Source organism: Camelina sativa, chromosome 16 (assembly GCF_030686135.1).
Source record: "Camelina sativa cultivar CO46 ecotype springtype chromosome 16, ASM3068613v1".
Classification (NCBI taxonomy): domain Eukaryota; kingdom Viridiplantae; phylum Streptophyta; class Magnoliopsida; order Brassicales; family Brassicaceae; genus Camelina; species Camelina sativa.
The window spans coordinates 348,746-362,680 of NC_141895.1; the positions used below are offsets into that span (position 1 = coordinate 348,746).

A 13,935-nucleotide genomic window follows, 5' to 3' on the forward strand; every position below is an offset into this window, starting at 1 on the left:
TAGAAAGATTAATTTTTACACATTCTCACCTGAATGTGTTAAACATACAACACATGACGTTTAGGGGTTAGGGTTAGGGTTTGAGATGTAGGGTTCAGATGAGTAACATTATTTGTTTTTTGGTTTTTGTTCTAATGTGTTTGGTTTAAGGTGGTAATATGGATATACTAATATTATTACCATTTGAATATATTTTAAAAAAATCAAATTTTTTTTTATTATTTCTGGTTATGGGTCGGTTAGAGTAATATATAACCATAAATAACTCAAAATTTATTGTAATTAAGTAGATTAGCCTAATATAACCAAAAATAAGCCGAATATAACCGAAATTAACCAAACATACCAATTCAAAAATACCAAATTGGAAAATTATTTTTCGGTTCGGTTCGGTTTGGTCGGTTATTTAGTCATTCTAATTTGAGGGTTGACTAGGTTATGGTAAAGTTATGGCTGAGTTATGCAACAGTTATATTAATTTATTATATACCTTCTCGAGAATACGAAAAGTGTTGTTGGGGAGACGCAAACAATAATTATGTTTATTGTTAAGAACCACACGCGTAATAAATGAGATTTTAGCGATTTTTTATTTAAAAGGAATTCAAAATTTGAATTTGAATTTTAAATTTTAATTTTTTTTTAATAAAAGTATTTCTCAGACAATTGACTGATATGGCTGAGTTATCGACATAAACGGTTGACTTATGAAATATTTGTAAATTAGAATTATAATTATAACTCAAAATTAAAATATAGAATGAAAAAATGAATATTACAATCATTATAAGCAATAAAAAGTAATAATTATATACAAAGATTGATTTTTACACAGTCTGATCAAAATATGTAAAACATTCAAAACATGACATTTAGGGGTTAGAGTTAGTGTTAGGGTTAGGGTTTGAGGTTTAGGGTTCATATTTCCAACATTATGAGTTTTAATATAATAGTTTGGTTTTGGTTATATTGTGTTTGGTTTAAAGTGGTAATTTGGATATACTAATATCATAACCATTTTAAAATTTAAAATCTTTTGAAATTATTTTTCGGTTATTTCCGGTTATGGTTCGGTTAGATGAATATATAACCATAAATAATCCAAATGTTATCCAAATTAGGTCGATTAACTTAATATAACCGATAGCAAGCCGAATATAACCGTAATTAACCGAAATTAATGGAAAAAATAGTTTCTGGTTCGGTTCGGTTTGGTCGGTTATTAAGTCATTCTAATTTGAGGGTTGGCAGATTTATGGTAAAGTTATGGCTGAGTTATCGTTTAGGGTCTTCTCAATAATATGAAAACGTATTCTTCTTTCTTTCCTGGGTCTTTTGTTCTTTCAGATTCCTAATAAGTATTAAAACGTCTCTCGATGTCACAAAAAGTGTTGTTAGGGAAGCGCGAAAAATCACTAATTTTGTATCTGCTCAAATCTACACGCATAATATCATAAAGTAAGTTTTTTATCACAAGATATTATTGCAAATAATTAAATAATTATTATTGGAATTTAGAATTTTATTTTTCTAAAAGTATTTCTCCAACAATTGAATATTAAAATTATTATAACTCAAAATTTAAATTTAGAATGGAAATATGTCTATTATTAGGTTAACTGATGGTTTCCCGCCAAAATATCGCTTTACGGCTGAGTTATAATGAGTTATGGCTGAGTTATAGTGAGTTATGGCTGAGTTTTCACAAGAAACAATTTGAAAGTAAATGAATGATACATATGACTTGACGGCTGAGTTATAATATTTACAGGAAAACGAAAGGTCTCGTCGATTCATGTTACGGCTGAGTTATTGTGTTTTATGGCTGAGTTATCACGAGAAACAATATGAAAAAATGGCTGATATATATGACTTTACGGCTGAGTTATAATATTTACGGGAAGACGAAAGGTCTCGTTGACTCCACTAGTTTCTGTAGACTCTTTCGCCGAAAACTCTACACAGAGACGTAGCTGATCGGTTTTCCATAGCCCCAAAAAACATTGCAACTGTCGATCATTGGAGATAAAAACTGGTGGAGTATCATGCGCCATTAGTTTCAGTGCCTTGTTTGAGAACATGTAGCTCAGCTTTAGCTTATGGCTAAACGTGTTCAATCCTTAGTATTCAAGAACAAGTTTGTCGTGTGTTGTGCCTCCATCTATCTGCACAAATATACAACCTCTATCGTCGGTGTTAAATACATATCTCTGTGTCTTTACCCAATTACTGGAAACAACTAGAACCGGAACTGGATCCATGAAAGAAAAATGAAGAACAAGGTGAAGAAGAAGTAGAAGAACAAGGTGAAGAACAATGTGAAGAAGAAGTAGAAAGAACTAGGTGAAGAAGAAAAGTGAAGAAGAAGTATAAGAATAAAGAGTCGAACGACGTTTCGTATTGCCGGAGAAAAAAAAAAGATGACATGGAATGCTGACATGGATGCTGCGTCCGACGTGGCAAGTCATCCATCAAACAATAAATAACTCAGCCTATATAAAACTCAGCCACAACATGAAAAACATTACAGTAATTAAAAAAACATTACAGTAATTAAAAAGCATAAAAATTGATGTCAAATTCAGTCGTATCGTTTAATAAGTCAACCGTAACTGAATAACATTATAGTAATTAATTTTTTGTTAATAAGTCAACCGTCAAATGGTTGATTTGTATGATAAGTCAGCCTATCACGACTGAGTTGTACGATAAGTCAGCCTATTACGGTTGAGTTGTACGATAAATCAACCGTAACAGTTGCTCATAAGTCAGCCGTGTCGTAGTGATAACTCATCCAAACTTTTGACAACTCAACCATCGGGTGAAAACTCAGCCGTAAGGACGGTTGAGTTATAGCATAACTCAACCAGATTTTAATAAGTCAGCCGTAAGGATGGTTGAGTTATAGCATAACTCAACCAGATTTTAATAAGTCAACCGTAATGCTTGGTTGAGTTATGCTATAACTCAACCGTCCGTTCTTACTCAAATGTTTTTTTCCATAACTCATCTGCAACATTTATCTGTAACGCTTACGACTGAGTTATGGTTATACGTCAGCGATTTCTGATGTGAAATCTGACATAACAATGGTATTTTTATAATAACATTTTTTCCGGTTACATAAAAAAAAACACGCTGAGTATTTTAAAAATACCCGAAATATTCTAATAATAAATTTTTTTTTTTTGATTCTAGTAATATCACTTGGATAACAATTGAGTAAATCATCCTAATTATTATTGTTATGACAACAATTACTTGGATAACAATTGAGTAAAGCTTGGTAAAATTTTATGACTTTTACAGACCATTAGCCGCGAGTTTGTTAAGGAGTGCGAGCGAATTGCTGGAAATATACAAAGACGTGGTGACTCTCCGCCGAATCATCCTGACCGTTGATGACTTCGACGACGTCTTTTCAAACCCATCGATACACGTGTCCTTGTCCGTGAGGGAAGTGCTAAGCCACGTGGCGAGATCGCTCATCTGCTGCTGAAACTCGCTGGCTCTGAGTGTCCGGAGGCCGGCCAAGGACTTGTGGAGACTATCAAGAGAGTCTTGTAGCAGTTCTCGGCAGTCCGAAAGAGCGACGCGGTCGCGTTTCCCGACCGTTGAAAGCCGCGTTTTGAGAAGGTATCTAAGGACGTCCTTGTTGTCGGTTATGGCCACGGAGACACCGGCACGTGCCCATTTGCTGGGACTGTTCTTGGCGACTGATGCAAACGGCGATAACGTTTTAGCGCAGAGATCTCGGTAGTGTGTAACGCTACACGCGTTTTGTACGTAGCTGTTGCGTTTCGACGGTGATGATGAAGTTGGATTGAGAGAAAGGAGAAAGAAGACAAGTGCAAATGCGATAGAAGAACTCATGGAGTTTTCTTATGTGTTGTAAGAAGAAATATCTGTAATCTTTTATACAAAATTGGTGTCGACGAGAGAGATCGTATATATAGACACGTATAAATTTAATTTTGGGTTTCTGGTAGGTTTAAAAGTGAAAGTATAAAAAGTATGTATGGCGGTCCATTTTTAGTTGTCGGAGTTATGATCACAACGTTTCTAACGCTATGTTCGACGTTATAAATTGGTCGCAATTCGTTTGATTTAGTTAACTCCTAATTTGGTTACTTTTTTTTCGACAACTACTCCTTCCCAATTAGATTACTTATTAGGCACAAATATCAGATTTTTTAAAATTAAAAACCATTTTCAACAACTACTCTAACTAATAAAACTAGAGATCTCATTCAATTTGGTTTATTTATTGTTTAGGTAATCATTGGTCCGTCTAATACTCGCTCTACCAGGCGGATTTAACAAAGGTTGAAAACATTACCAGTAACTGTTTATAAATGGAAGATCATCTAGTTAAGTACGGCATAAGCTTGTAGTATCATTTACTAATGTTGTCATCGCCATGAGGCCCATGACCATATCTCGTCGGATCCTTCTTTTCTTAATTACTTTTCCCCCCTCTTCACGCCATAGCTACAATACTTTCGTAGGACGTGCGTGAGTTCTTATATACAACGTAATCACGTAATGCGTGAGCATTTATGAATACAGCTTCAAAAATTGAATTAAACTCACATGAACTGAGAGAACGAAGCATATATGGTTATGAAGGTTCACATGATTCCTATGAAACAAAAGACATGACTGAGACACTAATAAGAGAGACTTGGAACTTAAAACCATGAAGATCATAAAGGACTCCTGAGCAAAACCATGGACAGTCATGAATGGGAGGTAAGGAGAGAGAGAGAGAGAGAGGGGACTGTGTAGTGGTTTTCATTGCAAAATGAACCATACTTATGGGACCATCATGGCTTCACTCTTCTGGCATAAACTCCTTTTTTAAAACTTCCTACTAGACTCTGTGATATCACACAAGCAACTGTGACAAGGAGCACTATAGAGATAAGCCCTAAGCTGATGTTGAGGATAGTTCTATTCGAAACTTGTAGTAAGCAGTGACATGGATTTGAGTATGATACAAGAAATGGGTCTCTAAGACAATAATAATACAATGCTCCTAAGATCATTGATTCAAAAAATATGAAACTGAGTGTCTATAGGCTAACTCACACCAGTATCAAAATATAAGGCATGAACGTCAAATAAGATTCTGCAATTCTTAAACACTTAATAGAACAGAAATGGACGAGATTCATCCAAAAACGTATGTAAGGAGTTCATTTATTGATTAAATTTGGCTGTAAAGAGAGAAAACAAACTGAGGATGACAAAAAAAAAAAAGTTCCACCTTTCCGGATTAAACAAAACGAGTAAGGCTTAAGTGGCAATTTCAGAAAGTCTTTAAGTGTGGTCAAATCATTGAGACTTACTCATACAGTTTTTTTCCGAAGCATCTCCTCTGATGGAAGCTCCAAAGTAGCTCCTGCGTGATCCTGACTTGCTTTCACCTCTACAACACAGAAGCATTGGAAAAAAAATCAAGTTTCCAAGAAAAATCGAGTTTTTGCACTCACGCAATTCAACGAACAGATGGTGTGCAAGATAAAAAAGAGTGTAATGAGTAAAAAAAACGTACCGTATCCGCCGCGTTCGTTGAGTTTGGCCTGAACGATCATAGTGGAAATGAACTGCGTCGCCTCACGCGCCTCTTCGAGAAGGCGAGTAATGTCGGAGCCGGAAGCCACGTGGCGGTTTTCATCGAATTTCTTACGGATCTCGGACGCCGAAGCCTTCAGCATCTCGGTATCTCCGGCGAACGATTTCCTCGTGGCCCTGAGCAGGGCTCTGTACGCGATCAACGCTTCTCCGGTCACCATTTCTACTCCTTTCCCTTCTCAACCTTTTGTTCTCCTCCTCCGCCGTCTCCTTGAGGAATCGAAATGGTACCTTCTGATCGCGGCTTCGAGTTTCATTGGGCCTTTATGACTAAGCCTACCTTTTGGCCCATTAATGAATATTTCGGGTCATACCCGTTCTAGCTGGGTAAGAACCCGCATCGGTCGGATCCTTAGAGAATTTAATTTATCATTTACTGGGCGAATGAATGCGTATTTGCGTGTTCGTTCGTTCACTACTTCCGAGTGTCTTCACCATTCCCAAAGAGGTACGCTTTCTGAATTCGCTCATGTGTTCTAAAGCTTCAATTTCACGCCTTTTTTTTTTTTTTTGAATGATACGAAACCCTAGATCATTCAGTCTGCATCGATTCGAACAATCATTGAAATTGACCAACTCAGAAGCAGTATGTGGAGATTTGGTTTATATAAACCATACCTCTGTAAAATTAGTCATTTGAATCCTCAAATTAGCCATGCAAAAGTTTAATTGCGTTGTTAGTAATGTATAATTCGTTTTTTGGTTGTTCAAAGACTGTTAAGTATGGAAGAGGTTTGTTGAATTTGGTTTATATGCTTTTTGGCTTTATTGTTTTCTCTTTGTTGTTAATTTCTCCAGCTTTAGATAGAGATTAGAGATGGATCATGTATACAAAGGTCAGCTGCAAGCATATGCCCTCAAACAAAATCTGGAGCTACCCGCGTATGTCACTGAGCGAGAAGGGGCTCCTCATGCTCCTCGGTTTAGATCTAAGGTTACATTTTGTGGCCAGACTTTCCAGAGCCAGGAATTCTTTCCGACTCTTAAATCGGCTGAACATGCCGCTGCCAAAATAGCATTGGCTTCATTGACGCCACAGAGTCCTGAGGCTAGTTCCCCCCCACACCCTCATTTTTGGATCACAGTTTATGTGCTTTTTCAAAATCTGATTTTATCTTATCTATCATTTTTTTTTTTGTTTATTCAGGGAATTGATGTTGCATACAAGAACCTGTTACAAGAGATTGCTCAGAAAGGAAATTCTCTGTTACCAGTTTATGCAACTGTTACATCTGGTCCATCGCATTTGCCAGTTTTTACTTCAACTGTTGAGTTTGCTGGGAAGGTCTTCAGCGGAGAAGAGGCAAAAACCAAAAAGTTGGCTGAAACGAGCGCTGCTAAAGTAGCATTCATGAGTATCAAAACTGGTATGTATCTAACCTTTTAACATCCCTTGCTTTTCATTGTCTTATTTATTCCTTTAAAAATGGTCAATCAAATATTTCAAAATCAGCAAGTTATGTTATTTTTCAGTTGGTGCATGGTATGAGATAAGAAATGATCGGACTGTTTCTCATTATAGATTGTTTACCTCTGTTCTTGTGAACTGTTTTTCAAATTCCATTCAGCTGTAGACATTTTGACTAAAGTTAATCTTGTTAATTGCATCTGAGGTTCTTCTTGTCAATCTTTTGAACTTTTCTAGATCAGTATTCCTCTCATGATATTCTTCTACATGGCCCAAGTTAGAAATTGGGTCATGAGGGTGAGCAGTTTCACAACGAACAAATCATGAAACAACTTTTTTGTTTGTTTGTTTGTTTGTTTTAAAACCATTTTATTTTATTATCTTGATGCATATTCCCAATGTTAAAAAGTCAAACGAGACAAGTTGGTGATAATCTATGATGTACAGGGAACTCGAACCAGACCTCATGGCCTTCTTTGCCTTGTGAGAGACAAGAAGCTGTAAATTCAAATGTGAAGAGCATTCTACAAGAGATCCAGTCCCAACCTTCCCAGGTGGTGATGACCCCTGAAGCCCCAGCAAAGTGTATTAATGTGGATGAAAATGGTTAGTCTTCTTTAAAAGCTACCTCACATTAATAATGCTTTTGGTTTGTTTGTTATAGGGAAATCTCTCTTCCTTTGCTATGATTTGTGGTCCAGTCAGAGGGACGTATCTCCCCTTACTTAACTGCATGAAATGGATTCAAATTTATGGTAACTGGTCAAGATTGTTTATTCATTCAAAACTCATGCTCTACAATCTTCATTCTGTGCAGAATTTCCAGATCTTCATAATGCACCAGCCAGTAATGCTAAGGAGAGGAATGTTGCTTTGCGTGTGCCTAAGAATCCTACAAACGATGGCACTCTTAATGCACCAACTAGTGATTCTATGAAGATGAAAATTGCTGCTTCTTCATCGCCTATACCTCAGAATCCTACGAACCTTGTTGCTCGTAATGCACCAGCTACCAATGGTATCAAGAGGAACATTGCAGCTTGTACTTTGCGTATGCCTCAGAATCCCACAAACGATGGTAGAGAACTTTCACCATGTGTATGTGTAGATGAGAGTGAGAAGAAGAAGCTCATAATGGGAACTGGCCACCTGAGTATACCAACTGGCCAACATGTATTTTGTCGTCCGTGGAACCCGGAGATAACTCTTCCTCAAGACGCTGAGATGCTCTTTAGGGATGATAGTTTTATTGCCTATCGTGTCATGAAACCGTAAAGACATCAATATTTGATGCATAGTAAGTGTGGAGATAGAATGGTAAGCTACGCTATATCTCATCTGTTTGTAGAGAGATACAGTGTTTAATCGAATAGGTTTAGGCTTTTGTCTCTGGTTTTCTTCAGCAATAACCTAGTGCTGTGTAATGATATATAGATTCTAAGAAAATCGCAGTGAACTTACTATTTGTAAGAAAGCATCCACGGGATCCGAAAAGAACAATCTAGTCTTTGTATTATTCTCTCTAAAGTTACTAAACTGTTTTGTTGTTTATCAAAGAACACAAAAACAAGAGGGAAGAGTGAACTAACCTTTAAGTGACTGAAGAGAGGTTAGAGAATGGGAAAACCCAAAAAAAAATGCAACACGTCGGTACTGTAAGATATCTGTTATACGGTGATGGAGTCATCCAGTTCAGTTTCGTTTCGTTAGACAAGCGCAGCTGGTACTTGATTTTAATAGTGATCTGGATTCTGGAGGAATGTTCTTTTGTTTTCGTTTGTGATACTCAGTTCAGTTGTATCTTTCGCTCTAGAGGAATGTTCTTTTGTTTTCATTTTGATATTCAATTCTAAGAAGCAGAGTTTACTTTTTGATGACTCCTGTCTTTGGGTTGAGACAAACTATATATGACTGGTTTCTTGGCCAAAGTGAAGATTGATTCTTCAGCACACTTAGCTAATCTTTCTAGCAGTCGTGGTTTGGGGGTACAAGCACGATGAACGTTTCCTTGTTTTCAATCTGCTCGGTCATGGCATACCCAAGCCGAGATTCGCATCAGTAAAAATTACTGTAAAAAGAACAAGAAACAATATCAGATGGCTTAAGGAAAACAACAAAACTATTGTTGTAAGGGCTACAATAGCTTCAAAAAAGTGTGTAAGCAGGTTAGGCCTCCAATTATAATGATGCGTGCAAGGAAAATAAAGGCAATGTCAGATGGAATGAAATATAAAGTGTTTTATGCGTAGATACAACTTTTATATAGGGGTGAAAAGAAGCTTCAAATCTGCTTGCACACTTTTTTGAAGCCATTGTAGCCCTTGCCATGGTTTGAATATGAAATTCCTGCAACAGTAAGTAATGAGATACTTGCAGATTAGTCAAACAGTTTCATTAAGCTATGAGTCTGTTATATAAAGTCATGATACTCTCTCTCAGATGAAGGGTTTTTGATTTTGGGTGTTACCTTGTTATTTCTTGAGCTTGCCTTCATTTGTGTTGTAGCTACTGGTTCTAACACGGCTTTTTATCATGAAACAATAAGAAGTGTTAAAAGTAATTGACATTAAACGATAGTGATGGACGATTGTCACAAAACCTTGAGGTCTTCTCTTGGACGTTTCTCATGGTATATCATACATGGAAGTTTCACATAGTCTCTACTTTTGAGTGATGATCTCCTTGATCTGGTTCTAGGAACCGAAGCTGCACAAATAAAAAAAGATGAAATTTCTTGAATTGAGAATTTACTGGAGTCAACGCAATAACTAATTTGGAAAAAAAGCAGAGGATTTTGAGGTTACTTATAGAGTAAGCAGAGGGTTGTTTCCAACGTTGGACCATCTAGCTCTTGCCTTAGGTTAGCCCTTGCTATTGTGTAAACTTTCAAGATGAAATTTTAAGCAACAGTAAGAAATTCGATCCTTTGTAGATTAATATTAAGCTATGAATCTGTTCTAAACTGATGCTTATCTCTGATAAAGCAAGGATATGTACCTGAAAAATTGGCAGATGTGGTGTAACTTCTTTGATGGCGCAGTGCAGGCAAAGCTGGAGCAGCCAAAAGCTGCATTAAATAACAACAGAAAGCATTGGTTTCGTTTAGTTTTCTTTCTTTCTGAAGTATATTAGTACATATAAAGAAGGCATGAAATCAAGTAATATTAAGAATGATGTCACCTACCTTTTTTTGATGATTGCCTTTGGCTTGAGATAACTGTGTGACTAGTTTTATGGCCATAGTGCAGATGTATTCATCATCAGACAACTTTTAATCAACAAAAAATGATTCTTTAGTACTCATATGATCTTACATCGTCACTCTCACTCAGACCTGCAATCAAAACCATCAATGGTATCAAGAAAAACTCAGTCAATAGTTAAACTGACTATAATGAAATAATCTAACAGGGACTTTTTACTTACAAATGATGGAGCAGAGGATATAGAAGAACACGAACTTGTTGGGACACCTCTCGCTCTCTGACTTGTTTGCTCTCTTGTCGCCATTATAATGTTTCAACGTTCTGAGAGTTAGAAGAGAAGAAATTTCTGATCACACACCACAACTCAGTAGATTTAAAGCGGAATCATAGATTTAGAAGCATGAACCTCTCTTCTACGACTTGTGAATCATATTGGTAGAGCTAGCTAGCAGCTTTTCTCCTATAGAACCTCTACATGGAAAAGAGACGACACCAATTAGTTAGCCTCACTAGGAAGATCAGCAACTCGTACTTTGAACCTGAAATGAAACTTTCAATAACATGGCAAAATAATGTAGAGGAACTCCCCAGTGGCACAGTCCACCATCACAAAGCATATGAGAGGAGGAAGTACCTGAATAAACCACATGTCCAGCCTTGTGCATCAGAGGAGCCCAGACTTTGTAACAGACCCTAAAGAGACATCAAAAAGAGAAGCAAATCAGCGATCATAGCATCATCCACCAGAATGTAGTACATTAGAAGGACAAGTTAAAAAAATACAATTTCTAAAATCAAACCTCCCATAAAGTAATCCCATTGCCTCGAGGACTCTGCATCAAAGAGAGACAGAGATGTTTTCACTTGAAACCTGAAACATCCAATAAGAAAGATCAAAATCATGTTTGAAAAGTCCTTGATTAAATAATAATAAAAAAATAATAAATTGAGAGAGGGAGACCAAACAAGTAAGCAAAATCAAACCGTCGGAGGAGTGTAAATTCAGAAGCTGGTGGAGCGATGATTTGAAGTTGGATCCTCTTGTCACAAATCTAAACCAACAATACAAAAACGCCAAGTAATTAGTAACTAGAAGAAAAAAGACCAACACACCAAAGTGAAAATTCAAATTATAGAGATGCGTTTAGAGCAAGGAAACCATCAGAGCGCCTAAAGAAGTAGCATCGAGAAACAGTACCTGCAAGACGAAGAAAGAAACGGAAGGAATAAACCTATATAAAAAAAAGGTAAAAGATCTATTAAGAGGAAGAGGAAGAGCAAAACCCCTGAAGACGTAGCACAGAGAAGAAGCTTGACTATCAAAGCCATCATCCAAAACCTGAAAAGAAAAAGAAAAAAACAGAACATGTTAGAAACCAAACCCTAGAAAAAGACAAGCAAGTGAAAATACAATGATCGATTCAAAGAAAGACACCATATACTAGTTCATGCGTGTCCATCAAAGCCATCACAGATTGATTGATAAACGCATAATCCAAAACCTGAAAGTCAAAAAAAAAAAAAAACAGAGCAATTAGTTAGAAACCAAACCCTAGGAAAAATAAGCAAGTGAAACTAACAGTTTAGAAGAATCTCAAAAACAAAAGAACAAAACCTGTGAGAGCGAATCATCATAATGGGATCATCATCAACCAGAATCTACAAACAACAACACAAGGAAAAGTAAGTAAAATCAAACCGAAGAAGGAGGAGGAGGAGGATGAGTTTTGCCAATTCAGAAGCGGGTGGAGTGGAGCCTTCATAATAAAAAATGAGCGGATAAAAATCAAACCTAAAGATACATTTTAATATCGATTAGACACATGGTAGTATGGACAAAAACAAAATGAAGAGGAGAGAACATGTCACTTACCTGATTGCCAATGTTGACAGGTATGACATCACCCACCACAGTGTCATAAATTTGAAATTTCCACTCACTCGTCTTCCACCTCTTGTCACATGTGCAACAATTAAATCAATAAAGGAAAGAATTTGTGGAGCATCTCTCATCTGAATGTGTGTGTACACGACAAGAACATCTGGGAACACACAAGAAACAGAGTATTAAAATTAGCCAATATTAAGGTAACCTGAAAGTTAAACTGAGCAGAGATCATAAAGTTAAACTAAGCAGAGATCATAATGTTAAACTCCCACAATGTTTTCTATTTGAACCTCCCACGCAGTCAGTAATCCAGGTGCCTTCTCGATCTGCATCAAAAGAGAGACTGAGATGTTAATTCACGTATATGTAGAAATTAAAAAGTAAGAGATGTATTAAGACTTAAGAGGAAGAAAAAAACCCACCAAGACGTGTCACAGAGAAGAAGGAGTCCATCAAAGCCATGACTGATCGATCAAAGCATCATCCAGTACCTGAAATAACATAGCAAAGAAGTAAAAATCACATGAACATAATAAACAGCCTTGAACAATTCAATTTCGAAACTTAGAAACCAAACCCTGAAGAGAAACATTGAATGAGAGTGACAAGGATCAGTCAAAGCCATCACACGATCTGCAACAAAAGAGAGACTGAGATGTTATAAATTCACTTATATATAGAAAAAAGTAAAAGATGTATTAAGACTTGGGGAGGAAGAACAAAACCCATTAAGACGTAGCACACAGAAGAAGAGTGTCAATCAAAGCCATCACTGATCGATCAAAGCATCATCCAATACCTGAAATAACATAGCAAAGAAGTAAAAATCACATGAACAAAACAAAAAGCCTTGAACGATTCAATCTAGAAACTTAGAAACCAAACCCTGAAGAGCAAAATTGAATGAGAGTGACAAGGATCAGTCAAAGCCATCACATGATCTGCAACAAAAGAGAGACTGAGATGTTAATCCACTTATATATAGAAAAAAAGGAAAAGATGTATTAAGACTTAAGACGAAGAACAAAACCCATTAAGATATCCATGAAAGCCATCACTGATCGATCAAAGCATCATCCAATACTTGAAATAATCCAAAACCTGAAAAGAAAAAAAAAACAGAACAACAAGTTAAAAACCAAACCCTAGAAAAAGAAAAAAAAACAGAGACTAGTTCGTGTCCATCAAAGCTATCATCATCATCATCATCAAAACCTGAAAAAAAAAATGAAAAAAAAACAGAACAACAAGTTAGAAACCAAACCCTAGAAAACCCAATGATCGATTCAAAAAAAACAGCAACATCAGAAACTAGTGAAGATGCTGTATTAGAGAGTCAGAGGAACAAAACCACTGAATACGTGGCACAGAGAAGAAGCGTTTCCATCAAAGCCGTCGTCATCGATTGATAAAAGCATCATCCAAAACCTGAAAAAAGAACAGAACAACAAGTTAGAAACCAAACCCTAGAAAAAAAATAAGCAAGTTTGAAAAACTAATAGATAGATTCAAATAAAAAAAAATCAGAAACTAGTTTTAGAAGAATACTGGTCCAGCACCAACCAACGAAACGAGAGAGCTTGCGGAGAGACTTTACACTCACTACAGAGAGGAACGAGAACGAAGAAGAAACAAAATAGTGAGGAAGATGTGAATGAGAGAGCGCATTATATTTATAAACGGCCTAGATCTAATCTTATTCATGTTTTAACGGGTAAGATTAAGTCGGTAGTCAAACAAGACTCTTTTTGTCCAGCTGGCAATATTTCCTTTCCTATTTTTTGTTTTTGTAATCT

General features: G+C 36.4%; 4 protein-coding genes across 12 annotated transcripts; 1 reads left to right on the forward strand and 3 right to left on the reverse strand.

The window, feature by feature from the left end:
- Positions 1–3,079: 3,079 nt before the first annotated feature.
- LOC104749039 (pectinesterase inhibitor 6) lies at positions 3,080–3,964 on the reverse strand. Its single transcript, XM_010470615.3, has one exon. It carries the CDS (start codon positions 3,871–3,873, stop codon positions 3,304–3,306), a length of 570 nt encoding a protein of 189 aa, XP_010468917.2. The 5' UTR covers positions 3,874–3,964; the 3' UTR covers positions 3,080–3,303.
- A 282-nt stretch (positions 3,965–4,246) lies between these two features.
- LOC104749040 (mitochondrial zinc maintenance protein 1, mitochondrial) lies at positions 4,247–5,798 on the reverse strand. Of its 5 annotated transcripts, XM_087491697.1 has the most exons (4): positions 5,558–5,798; positions 5,352–5,431; positions 4,594–4,642; positions 4,247–4,491 (listed from the first exon to the last, which is right to left on the reverse strand). In XM_087491697.1, exons 1-2 carry the CDS (start codon positions 5,796–5,798, stop codon positions 5,352–5,354), a joined length of 321 nt encoding a protein of 106 aa, XP_087347823.1. In that variant the 3' UTR covers positions 4,247–4,491; positions 4,594–4,642. The 5 variants fall into 5 exon arrangements, with proteins under 5 accessions (XP_087347823.1, XP_087347821.1, XP_087347822.1 ...); XM_087491695.1 differs by lacking the exon at positions 4,594–4,642; XM_087491696.1 differs by lacking the exon at positions 4,594–4,642 and having other exon boundaries at positions 4,247–4,499.
- LOC104749041 (double-stranded RNA-binding protein 4) lies at positions 5,588–8,612 on the forward strand. Of its 2 annotated transcripts, none has more exons than XM_010470618.3 (5): positions 5,588–6,085; positions 6,436–6,685; positions 6,785–7,004; positions 7,493–7,651; positions 7,863–8,612. In XM_010470618.3, exons 2-5 carry the CDS (start codon positions 6,455–6,457, stop codon positions 8,318–8,320), a joined length of 1,068 nt encoding a protein of 355 aa, XP_010468920.2. In that variant the 5' UTR covers positions 5,588–6,085; positions 6,436–6,454; the 3' UTR covers positions 8,321–8,612. The 2 variants fall into 2 exon arrangements, with proteins under 2 accessions (XP_010468920.2, XP_087347815.1); XM_087491689.1 differs by lacking the exon at positions 5,588–6,085 and adding an exon at positions 6,088–6,223.
- A 244-nt stretch (positions 8,613–8,856) lies between these two features.
- LOC104749042 (uncharacterized) lies at positions 8,857–13,816 on the reverse strand. Of its 4 annotated transcripts, none has more exons than XM_087491692.1 (23): positions 13,688–13,816; positions 13,491–13,567; positions 13,170–13,354; positions 13,025–13,080; positions 12,865–12,938; positions 12,717–12,772; positions 12,562–12,630; positions 12,412–12,465; positions 12,125–12,293; positions 11,867–11,910; positions 11,687–11,753; positions 11,536–11,590; positions 11,411–11,449; positions 11,218–11,303; positions 11,052–11,122; positions 10,886–10,944; positions 10,658–10,722; positions 10,472–10,572; positions 10,230–10,379; positions 10,043–10,112; positions 9,850–9,928; positions 9,513–9,751; positions 9,190–9,391 (listed from the first exon to the last, which is right to left on the reverse strand). In XM_087491692.1, the coding sequence occupies exons 12-16, from the start codon at positions 11,581–11,583 to the stop codon at positions 10,916–10,918; spliced, it is 273 nt and encodes a 90-aa protein (XP_087347818.1). In that variant the 5' UTR covers positions 11,584–11,590; positions 11,687–11,753; positions 11,867–11,910; positions 12,125–12,293; positions 12,412–12,465; positions 12,562–12,630; positions 12,717–12,772; positions 12,865–12,938; positions 13,025–13,080; positions 13,170–13,354; positions 13,491–13,567; positions 13,688–13,816; the 3' UTR covers positions 9,190–9,391; positions 9,513–9,751; positions 9,850–9,928; positions 10,043–10,112; positions 10,230–10,379; positions 10,472–10,572; positions 10,658–10,722; positions 10,886–10,915. The 4 variants fall into 4 exon arrangements, with proteins under 4 accessions (XP_087347816.1, XP_087347818.1, XP_087347817.1 ...); XM_087491691.1 differs by having other exon boundaries at positions 9,513–9,568; positions 9,645–9,751; positions 10,230–10,270; positions 10,360–10,379; positions 11,236–11,590; XM_087491690.1 differs by lacking the exons at positions 12,125–12,293; positions 12,412–12,465; positions 12,562–12,630; ... (4 more) ...; positions 13,491–13,567; positions 13,688–13,816 and adding an exon at positions 8,857–9,113 and having other exon boundaries at positions 9,302–9,391; positions 9,513–9,568; positions 9,645–9,751; ... (3 more) ...; positions 11,411–11,590; positions 11,867–12,051.
- Positions 13,817–13,935: the final 119 nt, after the last annotated feature.